This window comes from Neovison vison, chromosome 2, assembly GCF_020171115.1.
Source record: "Neovison vison isolate M4711 chromosome 2, ASM_NN_V1, whole genome shotgun sequence".
Taxonomy (NCBI): domain Eukaryota; kingdom Metazoa; phylum Chordata; class Mammalia; order Carnivora; family Mustelidae; genus Neogale; species Neogale vison.
Window position 1 is genome coordinate 33,930,863 of NC_058092.1, and position 21,790 is coordinate 33,952,652.

The 21,790-nt window shown below is 55.5% G+C and overlaps 1 protein-coding gene across 3 annotated transcripts in view; it reads left to right on the forward strand.

Moving 5' to 3' along the window:
- Positions 1-21,790, forward strand: part of SZT2 (SZT2 subunit of KICSTOR complex) — a 62,582-nt gene that overhangs the window by 22,266 nt on the left and 18,526 nt on the right. For 2 of the 3 annotated variants that reach the window (XM_044238017.1, XM_044238015.1), the window contains exons 2-40: positions 154-279; positions 585-758; positions 1,047-1,217; positions 5,135-5,266; positions 6,023-6,164; positions 6,547-6,653; positions 9,625-9,835; positions 10,065-10,235; positions 10,624-10,858; positions 11,051-11,180; positions 11,922-12,064; positions 12,288-12,440; positions 12,582-12,696; positions 12,911-13,128; positions 13,225-13,440; positions 13,831-13,909; positions 14,133-14,221; positions 14,481-14,649; positions 14,843-14,957; positions 15,068-15,181; positions 15,369-15,539; positions 15,714-15,808; positions 16,045-16,165; positions 16,253-16,417; positions 16,507-16,711; positions 17,005-17,120; positions 17,254-17,500; positions 18,355-18,496; positions 18,653-18,745; positions 18,888-18,966; positions 19,073-19,366; positions 19,529-19,670; positions 19,860-19,967; positions 20,055-20,118; positions 20,333-20,518; positions 20,851-21,018; positions 21,109-21,187; positions 21,320-21,391; positions 21,579-21,780. In XM_044238017.1, coding sequence (XP_044093952.1) covers positions 184-279; positions 585-758; positions 1,047-1,217; positions 5,135-5,266; positions 6,023-6,164; positions 6,547-6,653; positions 9,625-9,835; positions 10,065-10,235; positions 10,624-10,858; positions 11,051-11,180; positions 11,922-12,064; positions 12,288-12,440; positions 12,582-12,696; positions 12,911-13,128; positions 13,225-13,440; positions 13,831-13,909; positions 14,133-14,221; positions 14,481-14,649; positions 14,843-14,957; positions 15,068-15,181; positions 15,369-15,539; positions 15,714-15,808; positions 16,045-16,165; positions 16,253-16,417; positions 16,507-16,711; positions 17,005-17,120; positions 17,254-17,500; positions 18,355-18,496; positions 18,653-18,745; positions 18,888-18,966; positions 19,073-19,366; positions 19,529-19,670; positions 19,860-19,967; positions 20,055-20,118; positions 20,333-20,518; positions 20,851-21,018; positions 21,109-21,187; positions 21,320-21,391; positions 21,579-21,780 — 5,729 coding nt within the window. In that variant the 5' untranslated portion in view covers positions 154-183. The remainder of the gene's footprint in view (positions 1-153; positions 280-584; positions 759-1,046; positions 1,218-5,134; positions 5,267-6,022; positions 6,165-6,546; positions 6,654-9,624; positions 9,836-10,064; positions 10,236-10,623; positions 10,859-11,050; positions 11,181-11,921; positions 12,065-12,287; positions 12,441-12,581; positions 12,697-12,910; positions 13,129-13,224; positions 13,441-13,830; positions 13,910-14,132; positions 14,222-14,480; positions 14,650-14,842; positions 14,958-15,067; positions 15,182-15,368; positions 15,540-15,713; positions 15,809-16,044; positions 16,166-16,252; positions 16,418-16,506; positions 16,712-17,004; positions 17,121-17,253; positions 17,501-18,354; positions 18,497-18,652; positions 18,746-18,887; positions 18,967-19,072; positions 19,367-19,528; positions 19,671-19,859; positions 19,968-20,054; positions 20,119-20,332; positions 20,519-20,850; positions 21,019-21,108; positions 21,188-21,319; positions 21,392-21,578; positions 21,781-21,790) is intronic. The other variant, XM_044238016.1, reaches the window with a different exon arrangement.

The following is a 21,790-nucleotide window of genomic DNA, read 5'->3' on the forward strand; positions in this document are numbered from 1 at the left end:
CACCTTGCACGGAGGTGGGAGTTCACTTTTCACCTTTGCAGCTTTGCCTCTCGCATATCGTGAACTCCTTGGACAGGTTTCTTGCGAGGTGATCTGCGGATACTAAGAACTCAATGAACTGTTACAGATTTTTAAATGTCTCTTTGTCTCCAGGTAGAAGAAGCTGGGCAGGTGTTCCTGTTGATGAAAAAGGATTATCGAATCTCCCGAAATGTCCGTCTGGCTTGGTTCCTCAATCACCTGCACCAGACGGTGCAGGCCACACCCCAGGAGATGCTGGTGAGGTCCAGAAACGTAGAGGCTGTGAGGGGCTGGCCCCAAAGGATCTGCTCTTTTAAGAGGGTCCTAGAAATGGGAGGGGAGATTAACTCCAAGCGGTCCGATTCTAGGATGGGCAAGGGACTTTGCCCACAGGATGATTCCACAGGGGAAATGTTGAATTTTCCAGACAAGGAGAATATATGCTTGGGTTGCGGGAGATGGAACTAATGGTTTGCCATTTTTGGATATAGAAGTTCAGGTCCAGGAAATAAAGAGTTGACTCTTCCTGGACCCTTTCCTTTTCTCTCTGTCCTGATTGTCAGCTCCAGTCTGAGCAGGAGTTGGAAGTCCTCAGTGTCCTGCCCCCTGGGTGGCAGCCAGATGAACCAGTGCTTCCAAGGCCATTCCTCCTTGTACCTTCCACCCGGGTCACCTTCCTCGCTTGGCAGTATCGATTTGTCGTTGAGCTCGACCTTAGCCCATCTACTGGCATTGTGGTAAGGGGCTGGGGGGAGAACAGTGGGGGGAAAGGAGGGAGTAGGGGGTGAGAGAGAGAGGGAGAGGCCTGAGAGAAGTGAGAAGGGATCCCAGCTTACCATTGGAGGAAGGAAACGGGCTTTTAAATGGTGAGCGTTGAAAGATAGATCCCCTTCCATCTGTGGCATCGTATTTGGGTGTGTGATCAACCTTCAGGAAAGAATGCCTGTGGAAGTTGCTCGTTTCTGCCCTCTGCTCAGGGCTGCTTATCGTCACACCTGAAAGATCTTTCTCTGCATTGCCCTCAGGATGATTCCACAGGAGAGATCTTGTTTGATGAAGTTTTCCATGCCCTCTCCCGCTGCCTAGGCGGGCTGCTTCGACCCTTCCGCGTACCCGGATCTTGCATTGACTTCCAGCCTGAGATCTATATAACCATCCAGGCCTACTCCTCGATCATTGGCCTGCAAGCCCACCAGGTACCGCATCTCTTACCCAATTTTGTGCCCTCAGACCTCACTTCTGGGAGTCTGCTGACCAAGTCCTTATCCTGTCTCTGTGGTCTTGCGCCCAGAGTCCCCAGCTCTGCCAACTTCTTGAACCACTTTACTAGTCATCTCTGAGTCTCTGTCTTCGTGAGAAGAATCTGTTCCTCTGCTCCACAGGAGCCTTCTCATGAGCTTTAGGTCAGGTGGCCTTGATGAGATACATGCCTCCCTCGCTCCTTCTGTAAGTCTGTAGTTCTGGCCCCTGGATGTCTGTTTTTTGCCTTCACCACCACCCACCTGGTTTGAATGGAAGGTTTCCTTGTACCCTGACACCTGGCACTACCTGTGGGAGACGATCTTTAGAATAATTTTATGATTTTGAAATATAACCAATAACCCAGAAACATCACTTCTCCCAGGGACGGAGGAGGGTCATTTTCTGTGAGGACCCTGTGAACTGCTGCATGTTCTGACCACACAGATAATGACAGGGCTTATCCACCACCCAAGCAGGCCAGCACAAGACACTCCTTTTGGACAATGGCCAAGTCTGTTACTGGAATTTTCTCTTTGGGGCTTAGATAAGCAGTGGCCCAATTTCCCCTCATCTGCTCTTAACCACCCTCAACTCATGGGTAGGGGCTTCCCCTGAAACTCCCTGATGGTCATGTTGTCACCTTAGCTGTCCAGCTGGCACCTGAGGGTCCGAAATCTACAGGGCAGTTGGCCCATGTCTGGATCCCAGCTGTGGTTTAAGGTGCTCTCCTAGCACAGCTGTTAGTTGTAGGCTGCGTCGCCAGTCAGAGGCAGGGCTTCACAGGCAATGATAGCCAGGTCAGGGAAGGCACAGGTGTTAGGTAATAGCTCAGTGCTCGGTTCATTCTGGCAGGTGCTTACTGAAGCCCAAACTTTGCACGACCTGGGCTACGTCCTGGAGTCACAGATGAATCAGACACTGTCCCTGTCCTGATGGGAGGAGTTGAGAGTTGGGGGAGGAGGGGAGATGGATATTGAAGGAGGTAACTCCAATTGAATGTGATAAGGACACTGATAAGTAATGACTCAGGTGTGGTGGGGGCACCAAGAAGGAGCACCCAGCCAAGCTTGGGGCTGCAACAGACAGATTTTTGCACAAAGAGGCATTTGAACTGAGTCTTGAAGGAAGAATTGAGGTGAGCCCTTCAAAGAAGGGGAAATGGGCTTTCTAGACAGAGGGGCCCAAGAGCAACGCCACAGAGCTATGAAATGGTGCTTCCAATCTCAGGTGTCCCTTAACGCAGTAATTTTGTAATTCTGCTAGACACAGTAACATTGCATGTGGGAGTTGGAGTGGTAGGAAAGGGGAGACGAGAGAGATAAGTGGAGGGACACCTAGCTGGCTCAGTCAGTGGAGTGTGCAACTCTTGATCTCAGGGTTCTCAGCTCAAGCTCTATGTTGGCTATAGAGATTACTTAAAAATAAAATCTTTAAAATAAAAGAGGGGCACCTGGGTGGCTCAGTGGGTTAAAGCCTCTGCTTTTGGCCCAGGTCATGGGATTGAGCCCCGTATCATGAGCGGCTTTGAACGTCATAGCTAAGAACTTGTCCTTTATTCCGTAGAAGAGTTTAGCGTGGTGAACCAGATTCACACACCCATGTATTTGCTTGCTGGCTGCAGGCCCTTATGCAATACTTGTCCTTTCTACACATCTGTGTCTTTTATAACAGGACGAATATCATATGGTGACTGAGTTCATATATATCAAGCACTCAGAACAGTGCCTGCCACATAGAAAACATGCAAAAATGTTAGCTATTAAAACTATTCCCTGTTCTTAAAACTATTAAAAATGGAAGGTTTTTAAGTGGACGGTAGCGGGCTCAGATTTGTCCATGGGCAATATGGATTGGACGGCAGATTCTCTACTGGGGAGAGTGGGCAGAAGGTGACTGCCGCCCCAGAGAAGAGGCAGGCCCTGAACCAGGGCAGCAGCTGTGGAGAAGGAGGAGGCTTACTCAGGTTACCATCCCCCCCACCCCGCCCCAGGGTCAGCCACAGGCTAGCTTCCTTCCCCCACCCCGTCTTTAAAGCTCCCCAAGATGTGACCTGCTGTTCCTCACAACAAAACAAAAGATCGCAAGAATAATGGATGTCCCTTGAAGGAAATTTGAAAAATACATAAAATGCAAAGAAAAACAGAACTCTTCCATAAGACGCCACTCAGAACTAAGTACTGTGATGGAATTTCCTTCTTGTTTATCCTCCCTCACTACCACCCTTCCAGTCCGAAGAGAGGAGAAACTTCAGGCCATTTGCACATGCTTTTGTAATGTATAATCTGGGCCTTTTTCCTTGGCAATACGTATTCTTTGAAAATATGAATTTTAATTGTTTCCCAGCTTGATATTTTATCACATTTTATTATTCCACATTTAGCCAAATCCTGTTGTTGGACTCGTGGGTTGACCCACTTTTCATTCCTATAAACAGTACCGCTATGAACATCTCTCCCACCTTAGAGCCCCAGTTCCTCCTATTCCCCTGATTCTGCTTTTCTTCTCATAGTCAGGCCTACAGTGGATATACAGAACCCCCTTCTCCCCTTTCCGGCTGTGACCACCCACTTCCCCAGCCCTGAGTAGGGAGTGAAGAGGTAGTTGTTACCCAGGAGGGCAGGGGCAGGGGGGTAATGCGCATGTGAGAAGGTAGTGGGAGCCTGATGGAGAGGAGAGTTCTCAGGGGCCTCCAGGCCTATATGAAATTTCTAGGGTGGGGGCACTTACTTATGTTGGAAGGAGGAGGAAGGGAACCCCAGGGAGAAAGAATAAAGGTATTAGACAAAAGGTCCAAGATTAGTTGGAGAGATTAGCTTGAGGGAAAAAGGCGGAGGAGGAGTCTTTTCTTGCCTTGGAAGAACAATAAAAACAGGTAGATGTAAACATTGGGCAGACATTGTAAGTATGTCCAATTCTCTGGAAAGTAGTACACCCTTGTTGTTAAAGTAAGCCCAGAGTTCCCATCGGCTGGTTTCCTTTCTCCAAGGAGAGAGGGGTGAGAGTTACCTGCTGAGGATAAAGGGAAGGAGGGAGCACTCACTGGGAAGATGATTTTGAAACTAAAAGAGAAAAGGACCAGAGCCGCTTCTGTGTGCCATGCTTAGAAATCAACAAGAATTTATTTTTTTTTTTTAAAGATTTTATTTATTTATTTCACAGAGAGAGAGAGAGCGCACGAGAGATCACAAGGAGGCAGAGAGGCAGGCAGAAAGAGAGGAGGAAGCAGGCTCCCCGCTGAGCAGAGAGCCTGATGCGGGGCTCGATCCCAGGACCCTGGGACCATGACCTGAGCCGAAGGTAGAGGTTTTAACCTGCTGAGCCACCCAGGCGCCCCAGAAATCAACAAGAATTTAAAAAGTAGGGGTGCCTGGGAGGCTCGATCAGTTAAGCGTCTGCCTTTGGCTCAGGTCATGATCCCAGGGTCCTGGGATCGAGCCCCACATCGGGCTCCCTACTCAGTGGGAAGCCTGCTTCTCCCTCTACTACTCCCTCTACTTGTGTTCCCTCTCTTGCTCTCTCTCTCTCTTCTCTCTGTCAAATAAATAAATAAAATCTTTAAAAAAAAAAGAATAAAATACGTATGAGTCAGAATGAGAAAGTCTTATTAGCCAGGCTGAGGTGGGGCAGTCTGGTGACCTGAGATGGCAAATCTTAGGGCACCCCCATGCGGGAGTTTGGGGAAACCCAGTGTGCAGGACTGAAAGCAAAGGAAGATTGTGAACCCAGATTAAGGTCACGAATGGCCCCAGTTCCCTCATGAAGTAGATGATCTGATAAGAGAGGAACTGGCTATGGAGAATAAACAGGCCAGACGGGAACTTTCCTGTGTCCCCCTGACCCTCACATCTTGTCTTTCCCTTGTGCTTCTCAGGTGCTGGTGCAGGGCTGCCTTTTGGACCCTTCCCAGCGGGAGGCGTTCCTGCAGCAGGTGTACGAGCAGCTCTGTCTCTTTGAGGACAAGGTGGCCACCATGCTGCAGCTGCAGTATGACCCCCAGAGTCAGGTATGCACGAGAGAAGACCGCTGGAGGCCCCCGTAGAAAGAGGAGCTCTGAAGGGACAGAAGGGAGCGGGGAGGGACAGGCCCTAATACAGAGGGAAGAGAGGGCAGGAAAAGGGGCTAGGAGGCAGAGGGAGCCAAGGAGAGGATTGCTGGCAAGTGCACACCAAAGGTTCCCTGCTGGAGGAGGGCTCAAATACAGTGCCCAAGACACAGACTTTGCTGGGGGTAAATGTGAAAGCCGTTTGCCGGTGTGTTTTCAGTCTTAGATCTCCTCCCCCACTGGATCTGACAAGGTGATCATGGGGGTTCTGTTCCCTAGGACTTTGTACAGTTAAGAATAAAGCTGCTTGGACTCATTTGAACGCACTTGCTCATTCCTTTGGATATCCTAGAAGTAGCCAAGGAAATTGAGTCCTACCTTTGTGAAGACTTAATTTGATTGATGTAGAGAATATTTCATCAGAGTGATGGGAAACTCTGGGTCAAGAGCCTCCTTGACAAAAGGCGGGGAACCCTGCTCCTGGACAATCCAGTGCTCCTGCTGTTGCTGGACTCCCTGTCCATCTGCAGGCCAGCATGTGTGCACACCCCAGGGGAGCAAGCACAGTCAGGCCTCGGCTGCAGAGCAGGGGCTTGGGGTCTGCACAGGATTGGGCCTGTCTGGCCTGGCCGGTGCTGGGCTGTAAATTCTGGCTTGGCTGTGGGTGGGATAGTAATGCCATCTGTCCAATTCTGTCTCTTCTGTAATTTGGCCCAGGCAGAGGACCAGTCCCCAGACTCAGGGGAGGCCCCGGGCCGGAAGGTGGGAGTCTCCATGGTGACAGCTGACCTTGGGCTGGTCAGTATGATTCGTCAGGGCATCTTGGCACTGCAGTTGCTCCCCTCAAACTCTAGTGCAGGTCAGTAGAAGGAATGCTGGTGGGGCTGGGGAAATAGGGTATAAGAAGGGGACATTGAGGCTCCCTGCGTCCCTGGGAAGAGGATGTGTTCTTGTTTCAGGAAGGGCAGTGTGCATCGGTGCCTCTCTCGAGTACTCAGCTCTGACAACCATCAGGGACCCTAGTGGGAAGGAGTTGTGCTCCAAGGCCGTCACCTAGGACACTGGGATCCAGCATTCAGGAGGGAGAAACAGGATGGAAGGGAAGAAGGAAGGGTGTTTGCAGATCATAAAATGCATCGGCTGGTGGGCACCCAAGTCTTCAGGGCCCCATCAGTTGGGTGCCCCCCTGCAACTTCGGTCCGGTCAGCGTCCCCAGGTCTGTCCGCTATTTCCTGTTCCAGGTATCATTGTGATTACAGATGGGGTGACAAGTGTCCCTGATGTTGCTGTCTGTGAGACGTTGCTGAACCAGCTGCGCAGTGGCACTGTGGCTTGTTCCTTTGTGCAGGTGAGGACTTTTCTAGAAAAGAGAAGAGGGAAGTGTGGTATGTCACAAAGTTGGACGTGGCTGGTTACTTTCTTACAGGTGATGATTTCCCACATAAAGCTAATAATGTAGTTGCCTGTGTGTTAGTGGGGAGAATAGGTGTCATGTCTAGAATAGGGTAGGTGGCAGTGGTGGGAGAGGATGTGAGGAGACAGCATGTTACGGGATAAAGAGTGCTGGATTTGAAATCTGACAGTCACATCCAGCCTCATCTCCCCTGTTAGATTGATTAGTTATCACTGTTTCGATTTTAAGGATCAGAAAACCCGACTCAAACTAGCTTGAGGAAAGGAAAGAATAGGAATATTCAGCAAACCACAGCCGATTTGGATTGATGGGCCAGAGGGTAGGAAGAAAAACGCTCTGAGAAACAAGGCTGCTGGATAGGCATCGGCTGGAACATGAAAAGCTAGTTCTGCTGTGTTAAGACGCTTTGGGATAATTCTGTGGGTGCTGCAGATAAACACAAGGAAAGTCACTAGTTGGGCTTGTGTTTTATAAAAGTCATTCTTGCTGCTGCATGAAGGCAGGAGTGGAGGCAGGGGGGTTATTAATTGCTGTGCTCAAGGTGAGGGAGGAACAGGGCTTAAATTAGGGGAATAAAGGGTAAGAAACGAGCAGATAGAATTGTGAAAGTGAGGAGGTTGTCAACATGACTTAAATTAGCAAGGTGTGAGGGGTGAGTAAGAAAGAGAGGTGAAGGATGTCTCCAGATTTGTCCGTCGGTGGTAACTGGGTAGCTGGCAGGGCATGCAGGAAGAGAAGCAGCTGGCATGGAGTGAGGACAAGATGATGAAACCAGGCTTGTGGATGTCGAGTTTGAGGCTCCTGTGGGTCTATAGGATAGCAGCTGAAGGCATCACCTTTGGAGTTTGGCGTGCTCGGCCTGAATCCTGGCTCTGAGTACCAGCTGTGTGACATTGGGCACCTCACTTGATTCTTGGTTAGATTCATTTGTAAGTGGAAATCATAGCAGTGCCTCCCTCGTCGGGTGAGACAGTGCATGTAAAGGGCCCAGCAGAGTGCATAATTATGTTGTAGATGGCTCCTGTTCAGAGCGGCTAGCATTGGATATGCAGATCTGGTACTCAGGAGACAGCACTGGTTGAGAGAGGATTTGTCAGCCTGCAGATGGTAATTGAGCAGAGAAGAGGGCCCCTGAAGAACCTTGGGGAATACCAGTGTTAAGAGGTCTTTCCTAGGAAGGGGTCCTAGCAAAGAATGAAGGGAAGGAATCAGACCAGATTCTCATGTCAGGGAAGTTGGAGTTTGGGGAAGAAAGGAGCAGTCTGCAGTGTGAGATGCAGCGGACAGTGGGTGAAAGGAGGAATGAAAAGCCACCTCTTGGTTTGGTGGTGAAGAGGTCACTGGTCCTTTTCAGGTGATTTTGGTGACGAGGTGGCAAGGGAAGTGATTGCAGGGAGTGGGAGAGAAGGAAGCGGAGACAAGCAGAGGAGTGGGGGCAGGAGAGAATGGAAGCTGGAGGAAAGGGCAGGGCAGAAGAGGCCGGGGCTTTGTTCTGTCCATTTGTTTTCTAAACTAGACCTCAGCTTGTTTCTAAGAACCCATGAGGAAGCTGAGTTTGAAAATGAAGGAAAGAAAAGGAAGCCTGAGGGAGTAAAGTCTCTCCATTGACAAGAGGACGCTGGCTCAAATAAGTAGATCAAAGGACTCTTTGGGAGTGGAGAGGAGTCATTCTCCCTCTGAAACTAGAAGGATAGAAGTGACAATGGGAATAAATTTGGCCAAGGGCCTTCAGTCCCTCTCTGAAGGAAAAGGTAGGGGTGAGTACTGTGAGGAGGGCTGGCGAGCATCGGGGAGAACTGTGTTGAGGACAGCCCTGAAGGACTTGCTGGGCTTGGTGTAAACGTGTTCCCAGGGGGCACCAACCTAGGCAACCATACAGCTTTCTCCATTTGGGATCCCATGGAGAGGTTGTGCTCCTCACTGGGGTTTGGAGGTCAAAGCAGAGTCAAGAGGGCCAGGGATAGACTTGGAGGTTAAGGACTGGCAGCCTTAATTAGGTCAAAGAGCAGCAGGAGAAGGAGGATGGAAGGAATCCAAAGGGGTATAGTTGCATGTAATCAGTCGGATGTGGCAATTGAAATTGCAAAAATGAAATGGTTCCAAGAGAAGCCAAGGGACAGAGCATAGGCAGTGGGCAGGCAAGTGGAATAGAGAGAGTTCCTGGAGATGAGGGTTCAGGAATGGAGAAGTCAAGGAATTGAGTGAAACATCTTGAGGTGGTCTTTCCCCATCTTCTGTCAAGGGCCAGCTAGTAAATATTTTAAGCTTTGCTGGTCATATGGTCGTCACAACTACTCAGCTTTGCTCTTGTAGTGTCCCAGCAGTCATAGATAAGATGAGTGGGCATGGCTGTGTTCCAGCCAAACTTTATTTAATAAACAGGTGATGTGCTAGACTTGGCCCACAGGACACATGTAGTTGGCCAATCTCTGATCTACAGGCTTAATCTTCACAATATGGTTCATGGGCCAGCAGCGCTGGCATCATCAGGGAGCTCGTTAGAAATGGAAAATTTGAGGCCCACCCCAGACCTACTGCATTTTAACAAAACCCCCAGGTGTTTTGTATATACCCTAAGGTTTGAGAAGCACTTTTTTTAGAGATGCCTAAGTCTCTCCAATGGTAATAGGAAGCCAGTGACCAAGTTCCCAGAATCTTTAGTGAGTGGTGCAGTCTAGCATTTGATGTTCCGCTGAAGGGTGTGGCTTCAGTTAAGGGCCTAGGGGAGGAAAGTTGCAGAGCAGTGGTCTGTCCCCAGAGAACACTGGCCCACTTCCTCCTCTGTGGTCCTGGTCCTTGGGGCAGGGGTGACCACAGCCACCAGCTCAGTCTCTTCCACTCTTTTTGTACTTCTTTCTCCCGTGCCACTTTTGGAGCTAGGCCTCTAATTGCTCATTTTCTCTAGGTGGGAGGAGTTTACTCTTATGACTGCAGTTTTGGCCACGTGCCCAACGTGGAACTGATGAAGTTTATCGCAATGGCCACATTTGGTTCTTATCTGTCCACTTGTCCGGAGCCAGAACCAGGCAGCCCGGGTCTGACTGTCTACCACCGGGCTTTTCTCCTCTACTCCTTCCTGCGCAGTGGGGAAGCCCTGAACCCTGAGTATTACTGCGGTGAGGGGCAGACTGGGGGGGGTCAGGGGTGGGGGCCGGGAAGTATAGCATGGACCCGGAGGTGATGCAGGAAGGGGTCCCCGGGGGCCCTGAGCTCGGACCGGGGCTGACTGTTGTGGCACGGTTTTCTCCCCTGGGATGTCAGCATAGCCACCCCCATTCCCCCGCCCAGCTCTCTGTCAGCTCACAGAGAGCTGCCCACCCCTCCCCAACCTTGCTGGTCTTCTAGGCTCTCAGCACCGCCTGTTTAATGAGCACCTGGTCTCGGCCAGCAGCAACCCTGCCCTCGCCCTGCGCCGGAAGAAACACACAGAGAAGGAGGTGCCTGCTGACTTGGTCAGCACAGTGTCTGTACGGCTCCGAGAGGGCTACAGTGTCCGAGAGGTCACGCTGGCCAAAGGTGAGGGTCACCAGGCCCTGACCCGTCGCGCAAGTCTCAGACCTGCCAGACAAAGCAGAAGGCGCCCGTGAGATGCTGCTTGTCATTGCAGACAAGTGGGTTCCGAGCCGCCTTCAGGGCTTTATGCTCTTAGCATTTAGCCTCCTGGTTCCATCTGCCAGGGGTGGGTCAGCAGCGAGTGGTGTAGCCAACTCTCTTTTCACATCACTCCTACAAACTTCTGTTTGTGGCAGTTGGCAGGCCCTAGGCCTGAAATATCTGAAAGCATGCTTGGAACCTTTTGCCAGGCTAGAGTTGCAGGAGGCCGGTGGGGCTTTCGGATTGAGCTCAGTCCCAGGCTGGAGTGCTGTGCCTTCTTCCCGTAACCAGCCTCCTGCTTCCCCTGAAGGAGGGTCTCAGCTGGAGGTGAAGCTCGTGCTTTTGTGGAAACACAACATGCGCATTGAGTACGTGGCCGTGGCGCCCTGGCCCCTGGAGCCTGAGGGCCCTCGAGGAACACGGGTGGAAGTGACAATGGAAGGGGGCTATGACATTCTGCATGATGTGTCCTGTGCACTAAGGCAACCCATCCGCTCACTTTATCGTACCCACGTCATCCGACGATTCTGGAACACGCTGCAGAGGTGAGTGAGGTCACACCGCTCAGTGAGCAATGCCCCATTTGTTGTGTGGGTGGACAGAGGGATGAAACTGGGAACTGGTGAGAGCGCCCCTGAGGCCCAGGCTTGCGTCCGGAGTCCCACGTCCCCCTGGGACTCCTTTCCTCTGTGCCCACTGGAGTCAGGGGTGGCTCAGGATTGGCCCTTGCTCTGCAGCATTAACCAGACGGACCAGATGCTAGCCCACCTTCAGTCCTTCTCTTCGGTCCCGGAACACTTCACGCTTCCTGACAGCACCAAGAGCGGAGTGCCGCTCTTCTATATCCCGCCCGGCTCCACCACCCCAGTGAGTGACTCCGAGGCTCGTCAGCCCCACTCCACGCCCACCCTGGCTCGGACTGGCACAGCTTCTGGAGCCCAGAACCACCTCCTTTTTCCTTCCCTCTCAAGTCTGAGAAGTCTTTTTCCTTCCTCCTTTCCGCCTCCTTTTTCCTTCCCTCTCAAGTCTCAATTCTGTTGCCCAGAATTCCTTAGCTTTAGCCTTGAGAGCAGTTCTCCTCCCTCCTTCCAAGTTGCTGACAGAGAAGGATCTGTAGAGAGGCTGTCCTCAGCAGATCATGGGTGTCAGGCGTAAAGACTTAGAGAATGCAGAGGTGCCCAGGAGCCCCTTCATTCCGTCTCCACATGGCGTGTTCTGCTCCCTCTCCCCTGGCATCTTCACCTGTGCCCACTGCCATGAGCTGTGCACTTCCAGAAGACCATAGTTTACTTTTTCCCGTGCTGACTTCACCCTTGGCCTACGCTGGCACATGGCCGGCTCACCCTGAGTTCCTGCCGTCCCTCAGCTGCTTTCCCCTAGGCAGTGATGGAGATGTGGTAAGCTCTATCCTTTGCCTGGATGCAGCGTCAAGGGCCACCCAGTCTGTCTCTGGGCTCCTCCTAATCTGGCCTTTGTCCTAGGCTCCCATCCCAGGCTGGGCTCTGAGCTCCTCTCTGACCCCTGGACCCCACGGTCCTGTTTGCCGATTGGCGCTTGTGCCGTGTTTCTCCACAAAGGCTCCTACAGGGCTGTCCTTCCCGTCCCCAGGTGCTCTCACTTCAGCACAGTGGGTCCGACTCCTCCCACGCCCAGTTTGCAGCCTACTGGAAGCCGGTGCTGTCCATGGATGCCAACTCCTGGCAGCGCTGGCTGCACATGCATCGGCTGGTGCTCATCCTGGAGCACGACACGTGAGTACCCGCTGTGGGCTGGAGGCCCGGGGGGGTGGGAGGGGGACAGCAGACAAGCCCTCACCCCCCTCAGCCAAGGGAAGACGATGACACTTACCCAGTCTTTTCCAGTTACCCACACCCACATCCTCAGACAGGACCTGGCAGAGAGCAATAGCAGTCTGTGTTTGGCCCCCACACTTGGGACCGTGAGGCCTCACCTCAGCCCACCCCGCTCTTCCAGACCCATCCCCAAGCACTTGCATACCCCCGGCAGCAATGGGCGCTACAGCACTGTGCAGTGCAGGATCTCGCACTCCTCCCTGACTTCCCTGCTTCGGGACTGGAGCAGCTTCGTGCTGGTCGAGGGCTACTCCTACGTGAAGCTGCTCTCCAGGTATGCAGAGCGGTGGGCCCCCGCTCCTCCCTGTCCCCCACATCCTGCATCTCTTCCCCTAAGCCCAGACCTCACCATTCCTTCTCCTCCACCCACTGACTCCCCACATAGAGCTGCTCACTGACCCCCATTTCTCCCTAGTGCCCCTGACCAGCCCCCTTCCTCCTTCTACATGGTCCGCATCATTTCCAAGGCCCCGTGCATGGTCCTTCGCCTGGGTTTTCCCATCGGCACACCGGCCCAGGCCCGACACAAGGTGAGCTGTGCCCTGACTGACTCCCAGACCCAGGAGCCCTGGAGGATGGACTGGCTATTTCTGCCCCATCATATAGGGCCAGGGCTAGTGGAGAGAGGAGCCCCCAGACCAAGGAATGCTTGGAGTAGAGGGCTCTCTCACCTTGTCTGGGGGCCCCTTCTTCTGGACCTAGAAGGGATGGAGTTAGGGAGATCTGATCACCTTTCTCCCCCAGATTGTGTCGGGTTTGCGGGAAGAGATCCTGCGGTTGCGTTTCCCCCACCGGGTGCAAAGCAAGGAGCCAACACCCAAGGTCAAACGGAAAGGGCTGGGGGGCATTGGTGGGGGCAGCTCTCCCTCCAAGTCCCCCCCCATGCTGGGCCCGCAGCAGGCGCTGTCTGACCGGCCGTGCCTTGTGGTCCTGCATAAACCCCTGGACAAGCTACTCATCAGGTTGGTGTCAAGTCTGGGGCCCAGGCCGGGACCCATGGGAAGGCTGGGGCTCAGCTGGGTCTGAGTGGTGATCGAGGTGTTTCCTCTGTTGCCCAGGTATGAGAAGCTACCCCTGGACTACCGGGCACCCTTCTTACTGACACTGGAGCCACCGGGGCCACTGCCGTTGGTGTCAGGCCGCTCAGCCTCTTCTAGCCTAGCATCGCTGTCCCGCTACCTGTACCATCAGCGGTGGCTCTGGAGTGTCCCATCAGGCCTGGCACCTGCACTGCCACTCAGTGCCATTGCACAGCTCCTGTCCATCCTCACTGAGTATGTCATCTGGGCCAGGCTGGGCAGTTCAGGGAGGGGAGAGAGTGAGTGTAGACTCTGGCTTTGGCCCTGGAAGAAAGCCTAAGTCAGACCCTGCCCCTCTCTGGGCCCCGCTGCCCCCACCGTTATGCACAGTACTGAGTGCAGAGTAGCGCCTGCCACTGCCCTCTCTGCCTCCCCACTACCCACCACAGCTGGCTTACTTTGGCCTATGCAGCTACAGCTTGCTGCACCTGAGGCCCCAGTAGTCTGAGCATGGCTGTCAGCGGACAAGTCTGCCGGGACGGCTACAGGAAGTGGCCACATAAGTGGCATGTGGTGCAGGAGCACGGACTCAGTGTCTCTCCTCCATCTCATCCCGTCCCCACCCCCACCTTTATGGGGTTTCAGAGTCCGACTCTCCGAAGGCTTCCACTTCGCTTGCAGTGGGGAAGGAATCATCAACATGGTCCTGGAGCTTCCAATTCAGGTACCTGCTGTCCCTCGTGACACCTCCCCACCGGGGCTCATCATCAGAGGGACGTTTGCCTCTCAGCTGGGTTGGGACTGCTGTAAACGGCCTCACGGGGACCCTGTGGCCAGAGTTACCCAGAGCCCGAGACCAGTCACAGGACAGTGTGCCGGGGGCTAGGGTCTGAGGGCCCGAACTGGCCTGGCTGAGGTTTGCCCAAGATCTGCCATTGTGCCCGCAGAATGAGCCCCAGGCTGCCGGCGAAGAAAAGCACACCTGTGTCGTCCAGTACATCCTCTTCCCCCCTCACTCTGCCTCTACCAAAGACAGGTGGGACCTGGGTCCTCTCTGGGAGCCGCCTCTCTCCACATTCCCACTTGTCGCTATGGCCCCCAAAGTGCTGTTCCTGGGTTGTTGGAGAGTTGGGGTAGGGGATGCTGTTTGCAGTTGCTTCATCAGGCAGATGCTGGTCCGGAAAGGCCCTATGGGAGTTCCATCCGTCCTGTGCACCCTCTGTGAACTGACCCCTGCCACTCGCCTGTGGATTGGACTCTCTTCTCCGCCAGGCTCAGGGTTCCTCCTCCTTTAGCTTCTCGACAGATGATGACAATGATGTGGAAGTGGAGGCCCTAGAAGGAGATTCCGAGCTCAACCTGGTCACCGAGGTGTGGGTGGAGCCTCAGTATGGGCGGGTGGCGCCCGGCCCCGAGAGCTGGAAGCACCTCCGGGACCTGACGTACTCCGAGATCCCTCGAGCTGTGAGTGGCCTCTGAAGGACCCCCCAACCTTACCGGGGGTGGCGCCGTCCCTTCCGGAGCAGCCCGTGCCCTTCCTGGGCCCTCTTCTCTGTGCTCTGCCCATCTCTGACTATGCGGTCTTCCTGCAGAGTGGCCACCCGAGTACTCTGGCCGAGGGCAGGCTGACCCCTGACCTCTGCTCTTTGTGCCCCAGCTCCACCCTCGGGATGCTGCCTGCATAGGCTCCATGCTGAGCTTTGAATACCTGATACAACTGTGCCAGAGCAAGGAGTGGAGTCCCCTGCCCCCAGAGCCGAGGGTCTCTGCTGGTCAGTGGGGAAGGGGCCCCCAGGGTGGATCAGGAGAATTGGGTGGAGGGAACCATAGCTGGGGCTTCTGGGTCTCATCAAGGCTCTTGTCTTCCTTTCCTCCCTCCTAGCATTGGACCAGGGAGGAGATACCTGTGTCCACGAGATTCCTTTCCATTTTGACCTAATGGGGTTGTTGCCCCAGTGTCAACAGCTGCAGATGTTCTTCCTTCTGCTTTCCAGAGGTGGGTGAGCTTCCTCCTTACAGACCCACAGGGCCCACGGGCATGGGAGTGAGCGATCTGAGAGAGCAGTTGAGCGCTGGGGCAGGTGGTGGCTGGGAGGCCGCACGAGGGCCGCCATAGCCATGGCGGAGCCAGGGTGCCGGGGAGCAGGAGGCCCTCGGTGCTGAGCGGAGTGTGTGTCGGGCAGAGCCAGAGGGCGTCCCTCTCGCCAAGGGGCCCTGTCCCGCCAACGACACGGTGCTGTGCCTGCTGCACAGCTGCCTGGGGCAGGAGCTGAGTGACCGGGAGATCCCGCTTACCGCTGCTGAGCAGGCCACCTTCTTGAGTGAGGTGCTGCGACGGGCCTGCCACAGTCCAGGTGAGCTCCCTCCTCTTTCCCAGACAGCACCCTCTGGCCCAGCCCTTTTCTCCCCATCCCTGTGCAGCAGGGCGGGGTTCTGTCTCTGGCTTTTGGCCTCCCCGTCTCCTCCCCTCAGAGCCCTGCCTCTCTGCTGGCCCTGCCCTCGCCCACCCACCTCTACCCCCACCGTAGGTCCAGCGGAGCCACTGGCAGGGGGCCACAGGATCCTAAAGGATGGAGCAGTCGGCAGCACGCAGGCCACTGGAGATGCAGCTCCTCCTCCCCTGGTCAGCACTGCTTTGTCTCCTTGGGCCTGTTTTCCCACTGAGCTTCTGTTAGCATGGATCCATGCCCCAGCTGTCTGCCACCAGGGATGCTAAGTGCCTCCTGCTGGAGACAGGATGCCATCCCTGCCCTTTGTCCTGGATCTCACAGCTCTACCTAGGGCTGCACTCCAGGGTGAGGGAGGGGAGCCAGGCTTGGATGGCCCTGCAGACCGCTCTGAGGTTGTTTTCTCTTACAGGGTGGAGGTCCTGAGACGCTCAAGCCTCTCGTCTCTGCTCAGGCCCCTCAGTGGCGCTGCTATGCAAGGCTTGTGACTCCCCAGCATGTGTTTCTGACTTTCCTCCCTGCGACCTTCTCAGGTACACCCCCTCACCTTCATCACTGGCCCCTAGACTCCCTCACCAGGCCAGCCAGCAGCTGAGTTCTGTCTCTCTTTTCCTCTTCAGACGTCCAGCACCTGGCCGCCTATGGCCTGGAGGGACCCTCTCAAGAGGAGACAAAACCAAAGTTTGGGGATTGGAGCGGGGCCGCCAGCCTGAAAGATCTGGGAGGACCTGGGGCGAGGGCTGCAAAGGCCCAGGTCCCCACACTCAGTGTCACCCCAGCCAGTGGTAAGGCTGCCGGCTCTAAGTCAGTTAAGCAGGAGCAGAAACGGGAAGAAATAGAAGGCTTGGGGATCACGTGATACCTCTTCCCACAGACACTGCCCAGAACCCAGAAGACCTCAGCCCACCGTGCCGTCGGGACTTACAAGCTTGTGCTGGGCGTCAGGCCCCGCAGACAGAGAGCGCAGATGCTCCCCGGACCCGGTGTCCTGTTTACGTCTATAGCTGTTCCCTGGAAGCACTGAGGGAGCAGATGGTTGGCCTGCAGCCCCCTCAGGCACCCCGAGACCTCATCTTCCGGTGAATACCCTCAGTGCTGACCTAGGTTCTGCCCCCCACTGCGGCCCCCAGCCAAGGCTTACGACCACCACGCTCAGACGGATAGACTGACAGTTCGATGATCAGTGGCAGGAACTCAGTCCGTGTCTTGCCGGCTCCTGGCTTAGCTTCCTTCAGCAAACCACTTGAACTTGCTGGGCCGTGAATATTTTCGGTGGAGATGTATGGGCACTCCACGGGAGCATGGGTGGTTGGGGAGTCTGAGATACCCCTCAGGAGAGTTGGCCAAGCTAGTTCCTCCCTCCCATTCCTAGGACTCCGTTCCTCGACCAGCCGTCCTCGTCCTCAGCCTGGATGGAGCCCAGGTTCAAGGAGGCAGCCAACCATTGTGCGTTGCTGCAGGAGCACGCACAGCGTTGCTACGTCCGTGGTGAGCAGGAGGCCACGTGAGGGAGCGTCAGGAAGGAGATGAGGGGCTTTGTGGGATTCCAGGCATGGGGGCTGGAGGGGCTGTTTCCAGAACTTGACCCTCATGGCGCCTTCCCCTTCCTCCCCTTCCTCAGGGCTGTTCGGGAGTTTGCAGCAAGCACAGAGTGTCTCTTCGCAGGACTTGCTGATCGCGGTTGATGCCTGTGAGGAGCTGCTACAAGAAGTAGACATCACCCCTTTCCTGCTTGCATTGTGCGGCCACACTCGGGGTTTGCCTCAGGCACCTCCAAGCCCCGGGCCTCTCAGCCCTGGGCCCTTCAGCAGCAGCATCGAGGAGGGCCCAGAGCCTCGGGAACGAGCTGTCCTGGCTTCTGAGTCCAGGTTAGGTTGGTCCCGGAGGGACGCATCAGGGTTGCACCAGATCCCCGTAAACAGACTTTCCGAGCCAGGGGTCCGACTGCACGAGGTCATGCCCACACATCGGGGAGGCAGTTGCTTTGTCCCTGGCTTCTTGCTCCCATATTTCCGTCTCCTTTCTGTCTCTCCTGTTCTGGCACGGAGTGTGCAGCTGGTTGAGGGGTGGAGAGTTGCTGGCTGCCATCAGTGAAAGGGGAATCTTGTTCTGAGGACACTGGTGCAATAGTAGTAATCCCTGGAACCACTCCGTGAGTTAAGAGTGTGTTGCTCCCTGCTGGGTCCCCAGCTCACCTGAGGGGCCCAGCAGGTCCCCGATGACGGGAAGGAGAAAGGCAAGCGAGCAGACAGCTATGTGTCTGGCCCCCGTGGTGTGTTATCATCAAGGGAGGAGAAGAAGCACAGGGAAGAGGGTCCTGATGACACCCAGGTCCAAACTCCAGCCCAGTTCCCTGTCTGGAGCTCTACAGCCTCCACCCTCCATGCCCCCACATCCGTGCGTTTTTACCCCAGCAAACCTTGCTTCTCCACCTGTCTTCTTCCCCAGTGAAAGAGGTCACCTTCCACCCTAGTCAGAAAACTGGGAGTCCTCCTTACTCATACCTCTGTGTCACAGAAATGTCCAGCCATTAAGAAACGTGGCGGTTTGAGCCAAAAGGGGTGGAATGGTTGTTGCCTCTCCCCCTGCCCTTGCCATTGTACTAAGCACCCTTGCTAGAGCCAAAGACTTTGTGAGCCACTCCCAGTAGGGACGCAGGCTCCTCTGGGACTTGTTGGCTCTTAACGCCTCAACTCCCCTCACCCCCACCCTGACCACTCAGCATAGAGACCGAGGACCTCAGCGAGCCTGAGTTTCAGAGCAGCCGTGTCCCTGGCCACCCAGACCCCAGCCTGGAGATCTCTCTGACAGACGTCTGCCAGCTCAGAGGAGAGGCGCATGACGCCCTTCATGGCCTCATCCAGGTGGGACACTTGGTGGGGGAAGAGGAGGGTAGAGTCCCCCCTGCCCTCAGCCTTGGTGGGCTGTCCTGGGACGGCCTGTGGAGGTGCCTGCTAGGCTGGGGGGAGTGTTCTGCTGAGGGCAGGCTGACATAATAGCCTCCTTCTAACCCCAAACAGGAGAAGTTCCTGGAGATCAGCAGTCTCCACTTCCGCACGGTGCCCTCCAATCCACACTACTTCTTCTACTGCCCTCCGTCCAGCCGGCGAGAGGTCAGTGGCTTCCTCCCTTCCTCCCTCAGACCCCTGAGCCACAGCCCCACATACCCCCCCGGATCCTCTTGATTTGGCTCCCTGAGGCCCCAATGTGGCTCTTGTCTGGCCTTGGCTAAAGCTGTCTCTTTCTTTTGCTCAGGATGAGGGCCCTCGGGACACAGTGGACAGAAAAGTCAGTGACCTGGAGTTCTCAGAGGCTGAGCTCATAGGAGAAGAAGGTGTGTGGGCAAGTGGGGAGAGACGGTACGGCTGCTTCAAGCCGGGATTTGGGGCTCTCTGTTATCAGCCTGTCCCGGTGAGCACACAACATGCACCCTTGTCTAGGAGACACGGCAGCTTGCTGTGTGGTCACTGAGAGCGACCCAGAGCTTGAGGTGGAATATCGTGAGAGCCGTGAGCCAGAGCTGGGGCCGGCGGGGCTCGACTCCGCCTCACTGTCTGATGCCGACACCATGAACCCTGATGAAGACTCCTTCAGCATCCTGGGGGGCGACTCACCGATGGGGCCGGAGAGCCTGGTGCGCGACCTGCCACCTCTCTTCCTGCACCTCACGTGCTCGGTGCGTCTGCGTGGGCAGCACAGCTCAGTACCCGTGTGCAGCCTGCCCACCTGCCTGGGTGAGTGAGGGGTCCCTGGGGGCGGGCCACAGGTCCCAGCACAGCCTGCCTGCCTTTTGGGGATGGGGGAGAGGGCCTAAGGATGTAACTCATTAGCACGGGGACTTGAAGTCTGTGCTTGTCCCCGGGCTCCAGCAACCCCTGACGTTCCCCCTCTCCCAGGCCAGGTGCTTTCCAGTCTGGAGGGCCCCCCCGTTGGAGGCCGAGTGCCCCTGAGGGACCTCAGTGTTACCCTGGATGTCTTCGTGCTGACCTTGCCTCTGGAAGTGGAACTTCCCCCGACCTCGGACCCTCAGCACCACCGGTGTGGCAACAAGTTTGGTGGGGGGAGGGGAGGCCTGAGCCTTGCTGGGGTGGGGGCCCATTAAAGGAATCTAGAGGCACTTGGGGACTCGGGATCCTTTAAGGATTCCCTAGGAGGGCCTAGGACTTCCTAGGAGGCCTAGGAAGAGAGTAGCTGCTGATCTTTGACCTTCGCTCCTACCCTGTTCAGGTCCACGTCTGAAAGCAGTGCTTCATTCCCACGATCCCCAGGGCAGCCGTCATCTTTAAGGTCAGATGATGGCCTGGGGCCCCCACTGCCACCCCCAGAAGAAGACAGGTACTTCCCCTTCTGCCCCTCAGAGTTCCTCGCGCCATGTCAGTTTTGTTCTCTGGAAGCCAGCATCTAACCCTTTCTTCCACTTAGGCACCCGGGACTGTCCAATTTGGCCACACCCCACAGACTGGCTATTGAGACCACCATGAGTGAGGTGAGGGCCTTCCCTCCCCCAGGCTAAGTAACAGCCCCTCAGCACTAACTGATACCCTTGCCAGCATATGAGGAAGGTGAGGCGCCCTTTTATTCTGGGATCAAAGTAAGGCCTCCCTAATCTGTGAGGCAAGGTGTCTTCTAGTCTGCAAGTGAGGTGATGCCCTAGGTGGCAAGGAGGTGCCCTTGGCCATTTCCCGGATTGCTCTGTGTAGATCCACTGGTTGCTGGAGGATGAGATGGTGGGAGCCCTGCGAAGAGGGGGCATCCCTCAGAGCCCTGCCCTGCACCGTGCAGCTGCCCACATCCACAGCTCTCCTGGACGCTCCACCTGCCTTCGCCAAACCCTGCCACTGAGTTTTGTGTTTGGGCCAGAACGTTCCCTCACACAATTCAAGGAGGTACGCTGCCCTCAGAATGCCTGCTGATGGTTCTGGGGCCATTCTTCTCCAGACTCCAGATACGGAAGTAGAAGGGCCTCTCCTGATTTCAGTCCATAGCGTTCCCCTCCGAACAGCCTCCTCACCGCATTGTCCCCTGCCCCATGCCTGGCAGCCCAACTCAGCGGGAAGAGACCCAGCCCCTTTCCTTGCCACTAGGCCTATTGAAGTTTAGGCAACTTCCAGACCCTTTGCGTACCAGGTAGTTGTGAGGGTCTGATGAGGAAGTGTGGGGTGCCGTGAACAGGGAGGGCTGCTTCTGCCTTAACTGTGACCTTGGCTTCTGCTCCCAGGAGTTTCGCCGCCTTCACCTCCCTGGCCATGTTCTTCTTGAGGATCCTGACAGTGGCTTCTTCTTTGTGGCAGTTGGCCAACAGCCAGGGGGGTCCCAAGGGGAGCCCCCTTCAGCAGCCTGGGCTTGGCACAGCCATGAGGACAGGGCTGAAGGCATCGAAGGGGAGGTGAGCCTTTCCTGGGATGACCTGGGAATGGAGGGGGGGTGGAGGTAGGTGTTTAGGGCCTGTATTCAGCTCTGACTTCCTGCCCCTCAGGCCCTGACAGCCAGCCCCCAAGCCCCTGGCTCTCCAGAGGGTTCCGAGGGCACCCCCCTCCTCAGCCTGCCACAGGGAGGTAAGAGAGGACTTGGGCAACAAAGTCTGGGGGCTAAGACCAGGGACTTACAGATCCCTGGCCCTGCTTCCCTCCTTGGGCAGTCCTAAGCAAGTTCAGTAGAGGTTCCAGACCTTTCCCTTCTCTTCCCAGGGAACCAGCCTGGGCCCAGCCGGGGGCTGAGCCTTATGTCCAGTCAGGGCAGCGTGGACTCTGACCACCTGGGTAAGCCGGGACAGTTCGGGGAGGACTCTAAGCTGATGGGAGGCAGAGACTGGGCTGTGCGGCAGAAGGACTGGGCAGGGGCCATCAGAAGGGACTGACACGAAGGGGCTGGGCCCATCAAGCCTGACACGCTTGGAGAATCAGATGAGCCAAAGGTTGGGGCTGAACCTCAGCTCGTTTGACACAGGTTACGATGGTGGCAGCAGTGGCTCAGACAGCGAGGGTCCCAATGAGACCCTGGGGGAGAAGGCTCCCTTCATGTTGCGGACCCCACCTGGGCCAACACCTCCACAGCCTTCGCTCTCAGGCCTCCCTGGGCCCTGCCTGCCTGACTTCTGGCTCATCGTTCGGGTGCTACAGGATCGTGTAGAAGTGTACGCCCACGCACAGTAAGTAGGG